Source organism: Acomys minous (assembly GCF_964271855.1).
Source record: "Acomys minous genome assembly, chromosome: 10".
NCBI classification, from domain to species: Eukaryota; Metazoa; Chordata; class Mammalia; order Rodentia; family Muridae; genus Acomys; species Acomys minous.
Genome location: NC_140491.1, coordinates 61,296,839 through 61,318,794, shown reverse-complemented (window position 1 = coordinate 61,318,794; position 21,956 = coordinate 61,296,839). Strand labels below are relative to the sequence as shown.

Here is a 21,956-nt window from a genome sequence, read left to right as displayed (position 1 = left end):
CTCGCACATGTGAGGTAGGGTGCATAGATGGAAGTCAGAGGACAATATGTGTGAGTAAATTCTCTCCTTCCATCATGTGAGTCCCAGGAATAGAACTCAAGTCATTAGATACCTGCATCCAATGAGCTATCTCACCAGCCCAAGACGACCTGTATATTTAAAAAAAAAAAGTGGATCTGTCTTCTGTCTGTCTCCGTGGCTCCATTGGTTAATTGAAATAAAGAAGAATGATTGAGAAAAAACTTGTTATTGACCTTTGATCTTTACATACAGAAGCATACGCGCATGCACACACATCCACAAACACACATACATACACACACACACACACACACACACACACACACACACAGCCTCCAAAAGCTCCTCTAGGAGACTGGCCCTTCTTTGTCCCCTCAACCAGCAAAGCTTGACCGCAAGGACAAAACCCAGCCTAACATTGCCCAGAAGCCCTCTCTGCCATCCATGTTCAGTTGATGCCAAGCCCATCACCCCTTACAAACTCCCTCATAGTCTGTTCCTCCCTCTCCCCCTCCCCCACCTACACCCACTGCCCACCTATCACAGACACGTAGCTGTCTTGTACCATACTGGCCAACATCCAGCAGAACTTTCTAGAACCAAATCTGAACATAACACATTCTTTCCATCTCTTCTCATGACCCTCCCAAGGATGAAACCACCCACGTGACCATGACCACCCACTCACTGCCACGAATCCTTCAAAGCAGCGGCTTGGAATTCCTGTTGTCTCCCCTAAACACAGGGTGGTCTGCACCCCTGGCTTCAGCAATTGCAGCTCCTTTCACCTTGACACGCCATGCCTGAGTTTCCTCACTCTGTCCCCAGAACCTACAGAACCCTCAAAGGAAAGCTAAAATCTCACCCACTTCAAATTGGCATCAAGGGTCCACCTGTGCCCAACAGAGATGGGCAACACTGGCCCCCATTATAGCACACAGCAAGGAATGCGGGAAAAAAAACCCAGTGTGTGTGTGTGTGTGTGTGTGTGTGTGTGTGTGTCTCTCTCTCTCTCTCTCTCTCTCTCTCTCTCATATAACGAGGCAGTTTCCAAAGTTGGGGAAGGGAAACAACCAAGCACATCGAGGGCTTACTGGGAGCCTGGGACTGTGGTCCACACAGGGCCTGAGATTGGGGAGGTCCCATAGCAGCACCCCCTTCTATAGACACACCAGCTAAGACCTGGGGTAGGTAGGAACCTTGTCCACAAACACACAGGGTCAGGTCCACAGTTGGGCCAAGTCTGAGCTAAGGGTCCTCATATCTCAGGACACTAGGGGACACCCAGGCCCTCAGGGTCCTTAGGCCCACATGAAGCTGCAGAGACAGAAGCAGCTTCTTCCCTGAGTCCCAACCACAGCCCAACACCAGTTCTGACCCAGGCGCAGAAAGGAAGTGGGCCCTTGTCCTCAGGGACCTAAGGGGCCCGAGAGCAAATGCTCTAGCCCTCCCCACCCCCACTCCTGCACCATGGCCTCTGGGTGTCAGTTCCACCCCCACCCTTACTGCCTGCAAGCCGCTCACCAGGAACAGTAAACACAGCGACTTCCCTGCTCTTTGCTGTAATCTAGAGCCCAGCTCTCTCTGGGCCTTCCTGGCTAACAGATGTTTCATTTAAGCAGCTAAATTACCACAAAATACACCCAAGGAGATGACAGGCCAATTTCTTCCAAGGTTTATTTGCATGAAGAGGGAGGGAGTGGTGTGTAGACATTCTATCTTCCTTCTTTTAAGGGGAAAAAAGTTTATTATACGCATGGGTTGAGAGAGAGAGAGAGAGAGAGAGAGAGAGAGAGAGAGAGAGAGAGAGAGAGAGACGGGGAGAGGGAGGGAGAGAAAGAAAGCGCCAACACATGCATTATGCATGGCAACAAAGGATACAAATCCCTCATCTTGGGAGGCCTCGGAGCCTCTCAGAGCAGGCACTAAGCCTTCAGGGTGTGTATGAAGCCAGTTTTCAAGCCTACATTCTTCTGGTAGTGAACTCAAACAGGTTCTCGGGGCTCAACCTTAGTCCTATGAGCCTCTGTGAGGCAGGGAACATCCTGTGCTGTGCTGGGTCCACCTCAGGACCACTGAGCAACTATTTAGAACTATCTTGGCAGCCCCTAGAACTGTCCTGGGCAGGCAACATGGCTGGCATCTCTCTGGACCCAAGGACCCTACAGAGGCAAGCACCTGGGCTGTGTCCTCTATCGTGAGGCACTATCCTGACTGGATGGTCTACCCAGCTGCCAACCCATGAAGAAGCAGCCCAGGGACCAGACTACACTCCAAAAACCAGAAGACAAGGCTGGGGGAAGACTGAGGGCCAGAGCCTCTCCGATGGGAGGAGGCAAGCTGTGGCTGTGACAGTTGGCATCCTAGCCAGGCTGGCCATTTTTCATGCTATCTGGGATAATGGCAATTCATTCGTGGGTACCAGGTACCAAGCAGAGCTAAGTACCAGGTGGGAGAGATCGAGAAAGGATGAACCATGGAGCTGGATTAAGAAATGGGTTGAGGGGCTGGAGAGATGCTTCAGGGGTTAAGAGGGCTGACTGCTCTTCCAGAGGACCCAGGTTCAGTTCCCAGGACCCACGTGGCAGCTTACAACTTTCTGTAACTCCAAATCCTGACACCCTCACACAGACTTACATGCAGGCAAAATACTAAAGCACATTAAAATAAAAATAAGTAAATTTGTAAGAAATGAAGGCGGGCGTGGTGGCGCACACCTTTAATCCCAGCACTCAGGAGGCAGAGGTGGGCAGATCGCTGTGAGTTCGATCGAGGCCAGCCTGGTCTACAAAGCGAGTCCAGGACAGCCAAGGCTAACAGAGAAACCCTATCTTGAAACACCAAGGAAAAGGAAAGAAAGAAAGAAAGAAAGAAAGAAAGAAAGAAAGAAATGAGCTCAGCTACTGTCATGGTCCCCAACTATTCTCAGGACCACAACTGAGAGGCCCATGCAAGGCTGTCTGCCACCTGGGCACCTGACTTTCAACAGGGAAGTGGGTGGCATCCCCAGTAGAAAGGCTAGCTCCTCATCCGCTAGCATGAATAGAGTAAACAGCTTAACAAGCAAAATGAGATCCATGGAGCAGACACACACCCCAAAACAACCAGGAGGCCATAAATGACACTTACCAGCCTTGAGACACAGACAGGCACTGGGCCTGGGAGCGGATCAGCTGGCCTGCAGAACCCAGAGCCCTCAATGACTCAGCCCCACCCAGTACCCCACACCCTCATCCCAGGAACCTCACTCCTAGGAAGCCGTTCAGCACAAAACAGCCAAGCCTAGTGCACATATATGTGTGAGGGGTGTGTGTGTACACATGTAAATATGCATACACACATAGCCAGGCAGAGCTTACTACTCCACACCCTCTCCTTACAAGGCATTCTTAGCACCTGCTAAACAAACAATCTGGAAGCACGTGCCAGCTCGCCATCCAACTCTGCACCACCAGTCTTAAATGCTCACATTCCCAAATATGCCAGGGCAGGTTACAAGAACATTACATCATCAACGAATCTCGGAAACAGTGCGATTCACCAAAAGAGCCACGTCATTATTAAAAGCAGCCACAGCCAGTGCTTGTCGGGGAGGTGGGGGGCAGCCGGCTACAGCTGGAGAGGCTGCTGCCTCACTCCCACAAGAACGTGCCCCACCTCTAGGAGCAGCTAAAGAGGGGACTTGTCAACCAGAGCACGGAGCACAGAGCTGAAGAGTCACTGGCAGGGCAGGGTGGCTCACCACAAGAGTCATTACACGCGCGCGCGCACACACACACACACACACACACACACACACACACACAGAGCACCTCTGGGGAAAGGAAGCAAGTTCACACACCACTCAAGTCTCCTCTTACCCGCCCAGGAGGCATATGGAAGACAAAACGATCCCTTTTCACAGGCCTAAAACACAGGGCCACAGAGCTGCACCCACTGGGATACCCCTCCTTCATCGTTTATGCTGAGTCTGGCCCTGGCTCCTCAAAGGAAATGGGAAGAGGGGCCTCTCTCTGCTCCTGACAACTGGGGAGTCAGGGGCGGGGGTGGGGGGCCCGAGGTTGTGTGGCAGGTGCCAAGTTGAGGATGGAGGGAGGAGACCAGCATTGAGGGGAAGCTGTGTTCTGGAGTTAGAGAAGGGGAAGTTTACGGAATCCCCAGGCAGTTAGTTACCCAAGGACACCCTCCCCTACCTGCTCAGCAGCAGTGCAGACTCAATGGGAGAAAGGAAGGGCTCAGACCTCAAGGAAGGCCTGAGAAAGACAAGAAGGGCACGACACGGTGGCACATGCAAGTGATCCCACCAGCACTTGGGAAGAAAAGGCAGAAGGATCAGGCGTTCAAGGCCATCCTCAGCAACACAGCAAGCCGGAGACCACGCTGGACCATATGAGACTGTCTCAAATAAAGCTAAAGAAAAAAAAATAGAGAAAGAAGGTGGAAAGGTGAGCACACGGGGCCAGGGTGATAGTGGGTGACCCACCCTGCCATTGAGGCGATGGGTAAACTGAGGCTTGGAGAGACACAGCAACCTGCCAGTCTCCATGGTTGTCCTGCCTCCAACAGGCTCCCAGAGTGCTCTGGGGTGAAAACAAGCAAAGACAAGGGACATCTCATGGGGAGACAGCCCCAGGCCGTAGAGCAATGTGTCACCCATAGGTGCAAACTGGCCAGATCCAAAAGCCATCTTTTCGTTCACCAAAGCAACTGTGGTCCCTCCTATCCCTGTTGCCAAATAAATACAGTAAGGACTGGAGAGAGGCACCCATAGGGAGAAGAGAATGGAGGGAGGAGTGGGAAGAACATGGGGGAAGAAGGAAGGTGGGCCTCAGGACGGAGCTGAGAGGGCATAAGGGACCAGAGCCTTCCACAACCCTCCCTCAGGACGGAAGGGGCACATGTCATGTGGCTAGACTATCTCTGCCCAGCTGCCCGAGACACCAGAGGATGTAATGCAATGCAATGGTCTTAGGCTAATCACCATCTTACACAGTTTTAAGAAATAGGGGCCCATGCTCTAATATGACCACAAACCTCTGCATCTCACTGAGAGTAGAAAACGAGGCCAAAAAAAAAAAAAAAAAAACACCAAAAAAACAAACAACAACAACAACAACAAAAAACGTCGGGAGGTGGTGACGCACACATTTAATCCCAGCACTCGGGAGGCAGAGGCAGACAGATCGCTGGTGAGTTCTAGGCCAGCCTGGTCTACAAAGCAAATCCAGGACAGTCAAGGCTACCCAGAGAAACCCTACCTCAAAAAACAAAAAAAAAAAAAACACACAAAAAAGAACAATGTGAGCCTCAGACTTCAGTGATGCCAGAGCCACAGCCTCTCACAGCTGCAGGACCCGAGAGGGGCTTCAACGCTGGGTGTGGTGGCGCACACCTGTAATCCGAGCACTCCAGGAGGCAGAGGCAAGAGCTTGAGGCTGGCTTGGTCTACCAAAGGAGTCCAGGACAGCCAGGATTCTGGGTAACAGAGAAACCCTGTCTCCAAAAAACAAGAAAAACAAACAAAAGAGGGGGCTCAACACCGTGCTTCTCCTGTCCTTAGCCAGCAAAGGAAGCCCTATGTGCCACTCAATACAGGCCCACCCACACACCTGCACCCGGCTGTCTGCTCCAGTATGAGACAACTGCGGCAATCCAAAGAACTTCACTGCAAATGCAGTGTAAGAGACGCTGCACTTAAAAGGGAGAAGACTCAAGAAGGGAGGAACAGGGCTGAAGAGATGGCTCAGCAGTTGGGAGCACTGACTGTTCTTCCAGAGGACCCGGGTTCAATTCCCAGCACGCACATGGCAGTTCACAACCGTCTGTAACTCCAAAATCTGACACCCGTAGACATACAATGCACATAAAATAAAAATAAATAAATTTATAAGGAAGAAGAAGAAGAAGAAGAGGAGGAGGAGGAGGAGGAGGAGGAGGAGGAGGAGGAGGAGGAGGAGGAACAGAAAGAAAGACAGCTGTGGAACCTGCAGAGTACAGGATTTGTGGTCCCGGGAGACAACTCCCAATTTCTACCTCGGAACCTTCCCCGTGCAGTCACCAAAGGGCTTGATGTAATCCATGACCCACAAAGGTGGAGACAGTGACATTTTGAAAGGTCATCTAATGAAAGAAGATAAGCAAGCAACTGGCCCCACCCACCCTGCACAGAAGGCAAACGGGAGAGGGGACTCAGAGCGACGAGCTCTGTGCTCAGGACAAAGCCAAAGCTAGCGGAGGGAAAGGGGACCACATGACAGCACTGCCCTGGCAACCAAAAGTACAGAAGAGAAGCCACAAGGGACATTTATGGGTTCAGGTTTGAGCTGGCTCCAGGGCAGGAGCGGGCCTATAAAACTTCCTTTAATCCTTATACAAACTCTATAAAGAGTGGCAAACACACGCCACAAAAACGCTGTTTGTAGCTGAGTCTGTCCTTGTGAAACGGCCACTGGCCGACTTCAGGAAATCTCAGTCAGGTCTGGCCCCAGGTCAAGCCAACCTCAGCACAGACCTGTCTCCTCCTCGCCACTGTGGAGTTTGCTATTCTTGTTTAATCTTCTGGATCCAGAAGCCAAAGACAGTAACAGCTATGGGATACTATGAAGTCAGGGGACCCTTGGGTGCTCAGGGGAAATCACAGCCTGAGTGTGAGCTCAGTCTGCTGGGCCAAACAAGGGGCCCTAAGTGGACTTTGGGCCTGCTAGCAGCTGGGTGGGAGGAATCTCAGTGTGCAAGGAGTGTAGGGTTACCCCATCCACAAAGCCCTTCTCAAAGGTCAGGGACTGTTCCTCACAGCTGTGAACTCCTTCTGTTACCTCCAGTCAGTACTCAACCAAATCCTATTCTGTGGCTCTTTAAAAAGTCCCTTAAGAAAGCAAAGCCCCAAACCAACAGCCAAGAAAACACAGGGTCTGCAAGAGATGGTCAAGCAGGATTCAGACTTGGGCTAAGAGGGCCCAGAGTTCTGTTATCCACCCAGAGATATGTCTGCAGCCACACTCTGCCCAAGTGCCTAAGGCCAGGACCAGGATGGGGCCAGTGGGTGCCCAGTGGTCTGCATAAGGTCAGCTCTATGTGAGTGGGAGGGGTCTAGGATCCCAGCCCTAAGGTTAGGAGTGGATATGGACCAGCTGTACTCCACAGGGGTTGTGCGCAGGAGTACAAAGGCAGGAGCCATGGCTGCGCCGGACAGACGGGACCCCAGAGAAGGCAGTAAGGATGTCTTGCAGCAGGCCCCAGATGAACCTTACTTAAGCTGCCTGTTTGCTGGCACAATCAAGCTGAAACATTTGGAAGCAAGACCTTCTCAAAAGACAGAAACTCAAGAAAGCAAGGGTAGCCACCATCACCTGGCCTGAAGGTCCTATGGGTAACAGTGCCAGCCCCAGCCTCCAGCCAGCTTGCTTCTTTATTTATCACGTCCACACACAGGGCTATCTGTGACACACTGACCAGTGGCAGATGCTTTGCAAACAGGGTTGAGGAAGTGAGTCCCCTCCCCAGCATCTGGAAGCAGGTGATAGGCCAGGCAGCCCCATAGCCAGAACAGAGCCAGCTAGGCCAGGCCTAAGGCACCTTTGGATTCTATCACTGACTGCCTGGCAGCCCAGCCTCCCCACCAGCCTGAGGACGCCGCCAAAGGCCTGCAGGTTTGCAAGCAGAGTGAGAATAAAAGACAGTGGAGCTCCCGAGGCAAGAGACCTTCCCTAGCTGCTGAGATGTCCAGGCCCCTACACAGCTGTAGGACCTCGGCTGGATGATCCCTCAACCATTAACAAGGCCAGAGCCACCCAGCTCAGTGCCTGGGTGGTCAAGAAATAAGTGCTTCCTGGAGTGCTAGAGAGATTGCTCAGCAGTTAAGAGCACTGGCTGTTCTTCCAGAAGACCTGGGCTCAGTCCCCAGCGCCCACAGGGAAGTCCACAACTGTCTTTAACACCAGTCCCAAGGGATCTAACATCCTCTTCTGGCCTCCACAGGTACAGGGCACATACAAATACTTTTTCTTTTCTTTTCTTTTTTTGATTTTTGTTTGTTTGTTTGTTTTGTTTTGTGGGTTTTGTGGTTGGTTTTTTTCTTTTCTTTTTCGAGACAGGGTTTCTCTGTGTAGCCTTGGTTATCCTAAACTCGTTTTGTATAGACTAGAGTAGGCTGGCCTCGAACTCACAGAGATCCGCCTGCCTCTGCCTCCCCCAGTACTGGGATTACAGGTGTGCACAACCTCACCCAGCTAAGTAAATTTTGCTTTTGCTGTTGTTGTTACTGTTGTTGTTTTTGTTTTTCGAGACAGGGTCTCTCTGTGTAGCCTTGGCCTGGAATTCACTTTGTAGACCAGGCTGGCCTCAAACTCACAGCGATCTACCTACCTCTATCTCCTGAGTGCTGGGAGTAAAGGCATGCACCACCACACCAGCCCTAAGTAAATATTTTTATAAAAAATATGTTCACAGAATACCAGGCATGCCTCTAATCCCAGCACTCTGGGAGGCAGAGGCAGGTGAATCTCTGTGAGTTAGAGGTCATCTTTAGTTTACAAAGTGAGTCCATGACAGCCAAGGCTACACAGAGAAACCCTGTCTCGAAAAACAAACAAACAAATGTACACAGGACAGAGCTGAGGGGCTCTCACCACCCTGCAGCCCACCCTGGCTAAAGAAGAACCTCGCTTCAAAGGCTGCTTCCTGACACAAGCCCCTGGTGGGCCTCCCGCACATCCGTTCTCCAACTGACTGGGGCAGGCCAGCACTCCTGCGATGGTCCAAACCGCCCATCTCGCCAAGGTTCAACTTACCAGCTAGAGCCAGGGGAACACCACACCGACCAGGCACTGACAGGGCTCAACCAGTGGCCTCACCAGTCCCCGGCAATGCTGCCCGCCTGGGCTTTGCTTGCCTGCTACTAGGACACAGATTCATAAAACACAGAACTCCATAATCTAGGATGAGGCACAAGGTGGAGGTGTCTCCAAGCTTCTATCTACACAAAGTCCCCTCCATGGAATACCCCCTCCATGGAATACCCCCTCCATGGAATAGCCTCTCCGTGGAATACCCCCTCCATGGAATACCCCCTCCATGGAATACCCCCTCCATGGAATAGCCTCTCCATGGAATAGCCTCTTCGTGGAATACCCCCTCCATGGAATACCCCCTCCATGGAATACCCCCTCCATGGAATACCCCCTCCATGGAATACCCCCTCCATAGAATAGCCCCTCTACAGAATACCCCCTCCACAGAATAGCCCCTCTACAGAATACCCCCTCCACAGAATAGCCCCATCTTCCCTTCCAGGAAGCCCTCTGCCATCCTTCTGGCCCTGTGCTGGGGGTTGGGCCAACTGGGAAACACACTAACAACAAAGGTGGTGTGTGCCCATCGCCTGCCTGTCAAGCCTGGAAGTCCCTGCCCAAGACGCCACAGGGACAGCAGAAGGCCTTTTCGGTCATCTCAGACTTCAGAGCTGTAAGAAACCCAGTTCACCCAGGCCCACGAGAGCAGAGAAGCCTCCTCCTCAGGCCAGAGGAATGTCTAACAATGTCCCCATCTGGGCTGAGCCAGGTGGCCTGCCGCGGGCCATCTGCTGCAGCTGAGCACTGGTGGGGAGGGAAGGGGACAGGAAAGGAGGTGGCTACCCAATGTGGCTCTGGATGCCACAGGAGTAGGCTGCAACCAAAGGAGGGGTAGGCATGGTAGCATGCCAAGCCTGCCGACATAGATCTCCCACAAAATCCTCCTAAGAGCCTTTGGTGGGGCTGTCTTCGTCCTATTTCAGGTAAGGAAACCAAGTTCAAAGGACCTTCGCCTGCCTGGATTCCACATCCAGGACACTTGACCGAGGACACTAACTGGCCAAGGTCAACAAGGAAGCAGGAGAAAAACAGGTCAGCATTTCGCTCTTGTCCAGCACTTCCTGCTAGACAAGCTCGTTAAGGGCTTTTGGCGCAGAATAAAGTGACTAGACCAGCAGCAAAGAGCTGGACAGGAACACACCGGTATGGGAGGGGGAGGGGGAGAGGGCCAAGAACCTTTCTCAAAGTTCAGAGCTGGCCTGGGGACATACAGGAGTGAGGAGGTAAGGCTGGGGAGAAGCTGCAGGGTACCGACCAGGAAGTGGGAAGCAACAGGAGGCAGCCAGAGGCTGAGTTAGAGCACCAAGCTCCAGAAGGAAAAAAAAAAGGAGCGCCTCCCACCAGGTGAGCTTCTGCACAGGGCTGGGGGCAAGGGATCAGCTGGGTGCAGGAAACTCAGGGAAGAAAAGGGTTTACCTGATGATAGGTGATGGAGCCGCCCATCAGCACTGCAGGCAGGAACTGAGGCAGAGCTGACTGAGTCACCCCCTTGCTTTGCTCGGCCTGCTTTCTTCTACACCCCAGGACCAACTGCCCAGAGATGGCACTGTGCAGTGGGCTGACTGGGCCCACCCCGCATCGATCATTAATCAAGAAAGGTAAATGCCCTACAGACTCGCCTACAGGCAAGCTGACAACGGCTTTTCCTCAGCTTAGATTCCTCTTCCCAGATGACACTAGCTTGTGTCAAGTTAAAATAAATAAATAAATAAATAAATATAAAAACAAGCTAGGCGTGTTGGTGCACACCTTTAATTCCAGCACTCGGGAGGCCTAGGCAGGTGAATCTCTGTGAGTTCAAGGCCAGCCTGGTCTACAAAGCAAGTCCAGAACAGCCAGGATTGCCCAGAGAAACCCTGTCTTGGGGAAAAACAAAACAAAACAAAAACAAAAACACCCAACCAGGCTAGAAGGCAATGACCTGAAGACCCTAGCACTTCCAGTTCCACATGTAGGAATGCTAATCTTACAAGGCCCAGCCCCTCAGTTTTGTATGACCCACAGCTGATATGTCTCTTCTAGGCCCTGACCTTGGGACTTTGTGTGTGTTAGTGAAGTCCTGCCACTAAGCTCTAATCTTAGCTCCTGTACTCCCTTTAAGACAGAGCTTCGGGCCGGGCGTGGTGGCACAGACCTTTAATCCCAGCACTCGGAAGGCAGAGGCAGGCGGATCGCTGTGAGTTCGAGGCCAGCCTGGTCAACAAAGGGAGTGCAGGACAGCCAAGGCTACACAGAGAAACCCTGTCTCGAAAAACCAAAAAAAAAAAAGGACAGGGCTTCAATAAGTTGCCAGGGGGGTGGTGAAGTTGAGTCCTCCTGCCTCAGCTCACTGGTATCTCAGGCCTGTGCTGCCAGGCTTTCTGCTGTCTGATTCTATACAGCCTGCTTGGTACATCTTATAAGCTAAGGAAGGTAGGGGTGTGTGTGTGTGTGTGTGTGTGTGTGTGTGTGTGTGTGTGTGTGTGTGTGTGTTGCTGGGGATGGAACCAAGCTACATCCTCAGCTCCCAAGGGAGGTTATATTTTAATAGTTGGAATAAACACCTTATGAAATTCAGAATTCTCTCTCAATAAATACACTGTACTGGAAGGCAGCCTCGCTCTCAGTTCAGAGAACAGCTACAGCTACAGCTTCCTGCTACAAGGGCACGGGGAGGGGTTACAACAGAGGCCATCTGCCCCATGATGCCTAAAATATTTCAGTCTGACTCCTGACAGAAAACACTGATTACCATACTCCAGGAGAAAGCTGGATGGCCAGGGTGGGGCATGAGAAAAAAGGGTGTTTGCAAAGAAAGTGAGGGAAGAAATCTGGTAAGGGAGGCCCAGCTGGGAAGACTGTACCCTGCATCTGCCTAACACAAGGTCCTGCCACCTCAGCCACCAGCCCCACACTGCCTATCACCCTTCCCTGTCTCTGTTCCAATTCTGCTGTCCTGAGCCCACCTGCATCTTCTGGACACAGGGACAAAAGGTACAGGCCAAGTGACCAATGCTTTACCATAAGTGTCCTCAAAAGACCTTAGAGAGATGGCTCAGTGGCCAGGTGGTGGTGGCAGCGATGCACACCTTTATTCCCAGCACTCAGGAGGCAGCGGCAAGCTGATCTCTGAGGTTAAGGCCAGCCTGGTCTACAGAGTGAGTTCCAGGACAGCCAGGACTGCACAGAGAAACCCTGTCTTGAAACAAAAGAAAAACAAAAGAGAGACAGCTCAGTGGTTAAGAGCACTTGCTGCTCTCACACAGGCCAGCCTGTACCTCCCGTCTAAAAAGCAGACACCCTCTTCCAGCCTCCATAGGCACCTGCACACATGTGCAAACACACACAGAAACAAAAAAATAAACAGTGTTTTATGAGAGATCATATTGCCAACTGCCCTCTGGAGAGCCCATGGCTTCAGAGAGAATGAGGGACATCTTGGGTCACCTAACCCTCAACGCTAGAAAGAACTCAACTGAAAACCAGGGTTGGAGGGAACATTTTCCTTGTTGGGCCCCCCAACAAGTAAGGACACCGCTTGATAGCTCCCCATTTCCCAACTTAGAGAGCTTACGTCCCCAGGGCCCAAAGCAGAGACCGGCTGCTCTTCACAAAGTCCTCCAACATGGCCCTCAACTTTCCTCTCTCAGCAGCACCATGACTAGCGAGCAAGCCAGCTTTGGTTGGTTTTTTGTTTTGTTTTGTTTTGGGTTTTTTTTAATCAAAAACACCCCACAAACAATTTGTGCCAAAGCGTGTCTGCCCTTCAGCAGATGCTGCTTGCCACTCTAGTGGCCCCCTGTGTGAACATCAGACCCAGGCCTCGCTTAGGGGCAAAGCTGCTGGAAGTCCCCGACACTGCCGTCGCCCTGAGCATCACAAATACTGCCATATAGAAATACCAGCCCCAGAATCACATTCTCCCACTTTGTTTCCACTATTGATGCCTCAAGGAGTCTTTTAGACAACCCACAATCCTCAACCTCCCTGCATGAGTCTATGTTTTACCCATGACAAGATGGAACTTCTACACCCCCACCCCTAAAATCTGCCTTTCACCATCTGAGGAGTGTTCTGCTAAAACAGCATAAGCTAAATAAAATACATCATTAAAATTAGTGTTACAGCCAAATATGGTGGCGCGCACCTTTAATCTCAGCACTTGGGAGGCAGAGGCAGACAGATCTCTGAGAGTTCAAGGCCAGCCTTGTCTACAAAGTGAGTCCAGGACAGCCAAGGCTACACAGAGAAACCCTGTCTCGGAAAAAAAATAAACAAACACACACAAAAACAATCAAAATTAGTGTTATAAATTGGACATGGTAGCACACACCTTTAATCCCAGGACATGGGAACGGAAAGGAAGGCAGATCTCTGTGAGTTTGAGGCCAGCCTCATCTACAAAGCAAGTCCAGGACAGCCAGGACTATATAGTGAGGCTCTGTCTCCAAAAGAGAAAGGCAGAGTTAGGGAAAAAATTGTAATTAATGTTACACATTTGTTACTTTTTGCTATGACCACCAGGAATATGTACATCTAAAGTTTTTTTTAATTCTCTGTGTGTAGTGAGTTTTGGCTTCTTTTAAAACCCAGTTATGGGGCTGGAGAAATGGCTCAGAGGTTAAGAGCACTGACTGCTCTTCCAAAGGTCCTGAGTTCAATTCCCAGCAACCACATGGTGGCTCCCAACCATCTATAATGAGATGCCCTCCTCTGCTGTGCAGGCACACATGCAGGCAAGACATTGTATACATAATAAATAAATCTTTTTTTTTAAATCCAGTTATGGTATATGAGTGGTTTTGTTTTAATTCCAGGTGTGGGATATAGGGCTGCTTCAGTTTGTCCACAGCCATTAGCTAGGACTGTCTCGTGCACTAGCAGGGACGTGATCTTTGCCAGCTGCAAATAGTTTAATTCTGGGGACTCAGAGAGGGTATACATGTCAGAGCTGTCCAAGGAAGAAGAAGCAAAGAAGTGGTGGCTGCTCCCCACCACCCACCCTCAGACAGTTTGAGAAGAAGCTGGAGAGATCCTGACTGTGAAGACTGGACTTGCCCCCAAGGAACCCAATGACCCTAATCAGCAGGAAGTAGGTAAAAAGACCTATGCCCCCCCCCAAAAAACCTGGCATCTCTCCTACCTAGTGTTGGAGTGTAGAAAGAATAAGGATTGGAAGGGAGATAGAGGTATAAGAACCCAATAAAACAGATAAAACAAATTCACCAACGTGTGTGTGTGTGTGTGTGTGTGTGTGTGTGTAAAGGGTGCTGGATTCCCTGGAGCGAGAGTAGTAGTAAGCCCTGTGAAACACCTAACATGCGTGCTAGAATTCAAACTCGGGTCCTCCACAAGAGAATCAAGAGCTTTTAACCATAGAACCATCCCTGTGTAAATCTAGATGTAATTCAGCACTGGCTGCCATTAAAATATATAGGACAACAAGAACACACAATAAGTGTGCACACACAGACCTGTACAGACACACACATACCACTATGTGCTTTCACATGCATCGCCCCAGGTGAGCACTGGGAGCTCCCAGGAGACCTGAGCACATCTCATCCTTACCTTGGCCTCTGTATACCCCTCTCCTACCAAGGAACTGCATCCATTGAAGCCAGCTCCAGGACAAAGGAACACACAGATGAGCCTAGAACATCTTGTGCCAGCAAGTCAGCGATGCTCCCAGAATGACTGGGAATGTGCCAGAGATATGCAGCCGCCAACCTGGACCAGTTCCCACTGTCGCCTGAGACAATGTGAGCGCCGAGGTAAATAATGGTTGTAACAGATTAGAATAAAACAGGAAACATAACCCACACTGGGTGGGAAGAGAGAAAAAAGTGGGGAGAGGAGAAACAAGAAGAGGAGAGGGGGAGGGAGAGAAGAAATCCGTATTTACCTTGTCTCAAAGCACCTCCTTAAAACCTAGCTTCCCCACCAATCAAGCAGCTCAACTCAACAGCCCCAGTCAAGAGGCAAAGCTGAACCTCATGCCACCTGCTCTGATCCAAGGGAGAGGATGACAGGATGCCACACCCACTGCAGGGGCACAGCCTGAGAGGCACCAGCTGACCCCAAATCCAAGGAGCCTGGACCTTGGCCATAAATAGCAAAGAAAGGATGTGGCTTGGGGCAGAGAGGGGCAGCTGAGGATCCCAGGTCACCTCGACAGAAAGGACTCTTAACTGGGACACCTGGGTGGCTTGCTGATGATGCCTCGGATACAAAGAGTCATGATGTAGTGGCCCAGTGCACACTTGTTTATAGGGAACACACTGGACTTTAGGGGCACAGAGTACCAAGTTCCTGCTAATGCTCAGAGGTCCACAAAAAAAGTGTATACAACCTGGCCATGAGTCAGAGCTGTCCTCAGAACGTCATACTGCCTGGCTCAAGGCTGGAAGGATGGCTTGCTGGTTAGGCAGCACCTGCTGCTTTTCCAGAGGATCCAAGTTAAGTTCCCAAAACCAGTATCAGGCTCACAATTGGCTGAAAGTCTAGCTCCGAGGGATCCAATACTCTGTTCTGACCTCCAGGATATCTGTACTCTCATACGCACGCACGCACATGCAATCACAAATCTCTTTAAAACTGCCTGGCTTCCTTGAGAACCAGCTTTCCTTTCTCTGCTTCCCAAATCCCCTGTGCCCTTTTGTTTTGTTTGCTTTGTTTTTCAAGTCAGAGTTTGTATGAGTAGCTTTGGCTGCCCTGGAACTCACTCTGTAGACCAGGCTGGCCTCGAACTCACAGAGATCTGCCTGCCTCTGCCTCCCAAGCACTGAGATTAAAGGCATGCGCCACCACCACCAGGCAAATCAAATCCCCTGTGTCTTAAATCTCAGCCTCTCCAACACAGTCCCCACACATACACACTCAAGGAACTGAGTATCCATCCAACCACTTCTTAAACAAAAACCATTCATCCATTTCCACCGGCTGCCCTTGCTTGCTGAGACTACAGGAGAGCATTGGACAGCCTGCTCCCCTTCTGTTTCTCCCCAGCCTATGACATGGAGCCAGGCAAACGAATTATTCCTTGAACGAAGGTAAAAGGAAAGAACACTGCTCCGCGCCGGAGGAGGTCAGGCTGAGGGGAAGCAGCCGACCTGCCTAGAGAGGCTCACATCCTTGAGGACCCACAACCACCTTCATGATCTAGATTCCCCCGGGGCCTGAGTGAGCCGGCCGCAAGGGCTGTTCATGAGAAAACAGTGTAGAAAGGGCGACACTAGAGATGTAGACTTGAGCAGTATTAGCCCAAAATGAGGCTGAGGATAAAAGAGAGCAAGAGGCCCCAAGGCGGCTGGCATAAAGAACCAGGCTGGAAGGAGGTGGGAAAGAAAACTTGCCATGGGCACAAAAGGAAAATTCACAGGAGGAGACAAGAAGCACCAGGGGAGAGGCGGGATGTGGAGGACACAGAGGGTGCAGGGAGGCCAACACTGTTGGTCCAGGTGCTCAGAGATCCATGCTGGGCCCCTGCAGCTGACAGACCACTTGATATCCTGTAGGGAGAAGGCTACCAGAGTGATACAAGCAGATTGAGGGTCAGAGGCTCTTTCTTTTCTTTTTTTTTTTTTTTCTTTAAGACAAGGTCTCTCTGTGTTAGCCTTGGCTGTCCTGGAGTCACTTTGTAGACCAGGCTGGCCTCGAACTCACAGCGATCTGCCTGCCTCTGCCTCCCGAGTCAGAGGCTCTTTCTTAAGAGGCCTTCCCAGAGAAAACATGTAGACTGTCATGTGACACGGCACTCTTGTAAACTCTTAGCTTCGGCCACTTCAACTCCACTAGGTCCCTTCTTAGGATCAATAACTAGTGACCGTACCCTATTAGCTGAACTAAACCCAAAATGGCTTCCAGGCGTTGGAGTACAAAGTACATCCTGCCCAGGCACAACAAAGCAGGCAGATCTGTCCATGATCAGCAGATGCTTAGTAAATATGAATGCCTATTGCCAGGCCTGGCACAGTGGTACATCCCCTTAGTCTCAGCACTCAGGAGGTGGGACAGGCAGGTCTCTGAGAATTCCAGGTCAGCCTGGTCGATGTAGCAAATAATATATATATATCCTGTCTCCAAAAAAATAAAAATTTAAAAATAAAAAAGCCATTACACTCCCCTAGAACCAAGAGCCCGGTTGAGATAAACTCAAGATGGAAGGGGAAACTCTGAGCCCTGAAGGTTCATCAGGAAGCCATGTGGCCTTCAAGGAATGGGGAACATCTGAGGCCAGTAGGCTGGCCACATTCTGGCACATGACAAGCGGGGAGAAAGGAAATGGCCCTGCTGACTCCCCGGTAAATGATCCAAATGTCCAAGGAAACCACGCATGCTGCCGCCGCCATCACCGCCAGAGAGCCCACAGAACCAGGGAAAGCCCAGAGAAGTAAGCAAGCCTGCAGGGCGGCTGAGGCAAGCCTTTTGAAATCGCCATTTCTTAAGAAAGATGTGCATACACAAGCTGGTTGTGTGCCGCTTACGGTCTGGGTGACCTGGGGCACAACTGTGGCGCTCTCTAAGCTTTAACCGTCATCTGCAGATCAGAGGTGGCACACCAATCTACAGACTGCGCCTAGCCCAAGGCAACCCAGGAAAGAGCAGGCGGTTGTGATTCCTTCTGTCTTCCAGGTACCACAAACCAAGATGACACTGTCCCCTCCGGTATTAGAAACGTGATCTTCTCTGTAGCAAAGAGAAAGCACCCACGGAGAAAGAAGTCTCGCCCGGGACCCTGTACAGCCCACTCCAGTGACAACTGTTTCTTTCCTTACAAGTGTACACATGGGGCCCCAAATTCACGAACGTTCACAGAGCGCACCTGCTATGTAGAGACCATGGGACAGACCAGCCTACACAAGATGACAAGAGAGAAGGCACTGGAACCTGCCCCAGCCAGCACCCTCCATCCCATCCAGCCCAAACCACAGGAAACCAGCCACTCCTGAGTCAGCCACAGGCCCTCCCAATCAGCCTCACCCTCTTAACCCCACCCCACCCCACCCCCAATCCCAGGTCAGGCTCGAGCCTCCGGGCCCAACGGAGACTGCGAGGGCAAACTGGCCTAAGCCTCCAGCAGTTCAGGGAAGGCCCAGAGGGAGAGGAGAGTCAAGACCCAGCTGTGTGCTGGAGCGGCCCCCTCCCTTCCCTTTCTCTAGCCTTGAAAGGGACTAAGAACTCTGCGACCTCCCTGCCCCAACGCTGGGGAGGAGGATCACACTTCACGACCTGGGAAAAGTCCTCCCTACAGCAACCATTCGAGCGTGCCACTTGGGCACTCTGTCACTCAGACCTTTGCAGGACTCCAGCTGAGAGTGAAGCCTTGAAGGCTCCCTCTCTGGCTGCCTGGGCTTGCTGGGGCTTACTATCAAATAGGAGGACAACCGCTCTTTCCCTCCAGGGGCTCTCCTTTGTCAAACGGGAAATGGCTGGCCCCATCTCTTGGAACGGCAGACACAGCCAAAGGGCAGAGGCTTTTGGGGGGGAGGGGTAGAATCCGCCATAATATTAGGATTAGTGACTCTCACAGAGTCGCCGCCGTTTCCCAAAGTACAAGCGGAGAATTCCCGGCGTCCACTTGGAGTTGCGAAGTGGGCGGGTCGCACCTGGACAGTTACGGCTGAACCCGGACTGCCTAGCTCTTCCCTCCACCTTCCGGGACCCCTTTATGAACGATAAGGCGTGAGGATCCAGGACCCCCGAAGGGCGGGCCACATGCCTCGAATCTGCATAACTCTCGGCCAAGTTCCCTTCCAGGGGCCAAGGAAAGGAGCTTCAGCCAGGCCAGCGGACATTTTCCTGCCCTGCCCTGCCCTGCCCTGCGGCCACACGTGTGCCTCGGCCTCCACAAAGGCCACACTGGAGCGGGGACCAAAGTGGGAGCGGTGAGAAGGCGAATAGGACTTTGTCCCAGAAGATCGCTAAGAAGGCTCTCCTCCACCCCCAACCCGAGGCAGCTGGCCCCGGACTGAGGTCCCGGAGGAGGCGCAGGCCGGAGAGGGGGCGGCGCCCGGCCCTCCCGCTCCCTTCGGCCCGCGCACCCCACCCGGCCCAGCCCATAAGCCTTGCTCGGGGCCAGCTCAGTCACTGCTCCAGCTCATTCTCTACCGGCTCCTGCTCATCCTCCACAGGATCCGGACGCTAAGGGCGCAGCCCGAAGACGCGGCTCCCAGTGTGGCATGCACCCGGTTGGAAGGGACACTCGGAGACCCGGGCCTGGGCGCGAGACTGCAGTGCTGGGCGCCACGCCGACGCTGGAATGGCCCTCCAGCGGACAGCGTACACTGGGAAGCCGGCGCGCACAAATCGGTCCCCGGGGTAGTGATGGCGCGCCCTAGGCTTGGGTGACTTTGGCCAACTTCGCGCCTTTGGGGATTGCCGCTTGCTAGAGCGGGAAGCGAAGACCGGGACGTGCTCCCCTCCGCACTAGCCCTTGAGGCAGCCGCTCCGGCCAGGGCCTCCCGCAGGCGGCGTTCCAGTCAGTGCGCCCCGCAGCTCACACACCCGGTCCCCCCTGCAGCTCCTGGACCCTCACCTGGGACATCTGCGGCCGGAAGTTGATGTCCTTAAGGTCGATGGAGCCGGGGGAAAGGTTGTGCAGCAGCTGGCACAGCAGTACGCCGTCGCGCAGAGCCTGCGCCAGGTCGAAGACCACCGCCGAGGGCCACACGACGCGGTGGTTGGGCGGCAGGACCTTGCAGTCGATGAGCCAGCGGCCGCATTGCCGCCACTGCTCCATGGCGCCCGCGGCGCCCGTGCGCTCGCCGCCGCGGCCGCTGGGCCAGCTCGCTCAGGGCAGCGCTCCAGCCAAAGTGCGGTGACCGCGGGGCATCCCGCCCGCCCGCGCGGGGCTCGGCGGCCGGGGCGGGGCTTTGCGCAGGCGGCCCCGGGTCCCCGCTGCGCGTCCGCGTGGCCCTCCTCTTCCTCCTCCTCCTCCTCCTCCTCCTCCTCCTCTTGGGGCTCCTAGCGGGCCGCCGCTCCCGCCCACGTGCGGCCACCAGTCGCTCGCGGAACAGCGTGCCGGGTCTCCCTTCTCACACACACAAGTCCGTTCGGGCTCCGGCCCGGGATCCACGCCTCCTGCCGCCGCAGCGCTCCTCGATCCGCCCCTCAGGGCGCCGCATTCTGCGCTCGGGGTGTCCCGCTTCCCCCGCCGCTCCTGCCCCACCCGAGACAAAGGCGCAGCGGGTCGTTCGCTCCGTGCGTCCGGCGCCTAAGCTGCCCGCGCCGCCGTCGCTTTGTTCGCCGGGCCCGCGGGCTCTACCTTACTCGCGGGGCGCTGGGAGTCTGAGGATCCACGGCTCCTAGACGCTGGGGGTGCGGGGGGCGCGGCCACTGCCGGGCGGGGCCGGGGGCGGAGCTGGCACCCTCGCTGGGCACCTCCCCAGCGACCCAAGCACCGCCTCCAACCCATCCTCCCACTTCCTGCCCCGGGGCGGCCAGGGAAAGTTGAGGAGGGCGGGGCTGCAGCGCAGGCTCCGGCCGGCGACTTTCCCTTAGGTGCACGTGGATTCAGGCCCCCCCCTATCCTTCCTGCGGAGTGATAAGGCTTCTGCACCTCAGTAGAAATTAGAAGGTCACCCCTGTAATGCTGGGGGCACCCCTGTAATGCTGGGCGCCCCTCATGGTCCTTCAGCAAAGACAAACTCAGCTATGGTCCTTCTGGTCCTCTGTCCTTGCCAGGGTCCGTAGATAGACACCCCACTTAACCAAAAACTGATGGAGAGAGAGACAGACAGACAGACAGAAAGAGAGAGATCCTTCACTTAGGTCACAGTCACAAGTAGCCCCCTTGATTGCCTGGTGGGGCTGTAGACATCGACAATGTTGTGTCCTGAGGACATTGTGACAGTGAGAGGGACCTCTAAAGCATAAATAACTGATTATGCCATTGAAATTACTTTGCTCTGGACCATCTATCAGGAGCTATGAGTTCTTATTTGAGTGAACCCCACAAAGCCAAGACTGGTGTCATGGAAGGGAGTTGGGAGAAAGGAAAGAGACCAGTTTCCAAAAGCCACCTGAACGGATCTTCCGCGGGCTGGGCTGAGCTGTGTCAGCCCCTGCCTCGCCCACAGTTCAACATGTCCAGGGCAGGATGACAGACTCCACCCTGATGCACACACAAAGCTTGTCCCCTGAACCCAGAGGAGTTCCTCCCAAACTGCCTCTGCAGGAAGTCCCTCACCCCTTCCTCACCTAAGGAGGAAGCATGAAACCTAACCCTAGAGATCAAGAGAGGAGCCAGGCTGAGTGACAGATGAGCCTTCAGCTCCTGCCTAAGTGCCGATTCACCTCTGAATAGCCTCAGGGAACGAATCTGCCCCAGAGAGGGCTTTAAATCATCCACAGCACTGGGACACAGGAAGACGCTCCAGTATCTCCCGAAGAACCATTCACTACTCTGCACCACAGGGGGGAAAAAAGAAAGAAGAAAGGGCATTGCAAAGCATCCTGCAAAGGCTGACACTCGATCAGACGTTCATCTGCTGCCCCCTGGTGGTCTTGAGTGCAGTAGCATCAGCTGCCGGCTCAGATGCTCCAGCAGAGGGAACCGTCGTCGAGGGGCTGCAGTGCAAAAGCTTGGAGTTAGCCTATCAGTCTTTCAAGTCAGAAGATCCAGGCCTCCTGGCTCGGGGTTACTGCACCAATCGTGGGACCCTCTGGTGCCCAGTTCCTTATCTGGATAGTGGGGACATTCATTTGTCCTGTGGTAGAGAGAGGCCTTGGGAGGCTCTGCAGGAAAATAATGGGAAGGATAAGTGAAGAACACTGGCTTCCTTCCAGATGTCAGTTGGGCATGTGTAGGTCACATTGCATGAGCTCAAAACAAACATGCAGAGTGATGACAAAAGGGATACTCTTCCTCAGTGTCCCACCCCAGCCACTCCCTCAGCCCCAGAACTGTTGGCCAGGATTACCCTCTGGACATGCCCTGGAGACAAGAGAGCCACTCATGCCGAATAGCAGTGGCTAGCTCTGAAGTGAACTGAGCAGATGAAACCCTGAGCGTGACTGACCGTGCAAGAGGATGCGGGGAAGGATGTATCTGGAAAAGCAAGGCTTCTGGAAGTCAGCAGTCCATGAAGAGCTAACAAGAAAGCA

The 21,956-nt window shown here is 53.1% G+C and overlaps 1 protein-coding gene across 2 annotated transcripts in view; it reads right to left on the bottom strand.

Moving 5' to 3' along the window:
- VAV2 (vav guanine nucleotide exchange factor 2) overlaps nt 1-20,178 on the bottom strand; it is a 176,701-nt gene extending 156,523 nt beyond the window's left edge. For both annotated transcript variants that reach the window (XM_084799117.1, XM_084799118.1), the window contains exon 1: nt 19,387-20,178. In XM_084799117.1, coding sequence (XP_084655243.1) covers nt 19,387-19,590 — 204 coding nt within the window. In that variant the 5' untranslated portion in view covers nt 19,591-20,178. The remainder of the gene's footprint in view (nt 1-19,386) is intronic.
- Between the last annotated feature and the right edge of the window lie 1,778 nt (nt 20,179-21,956).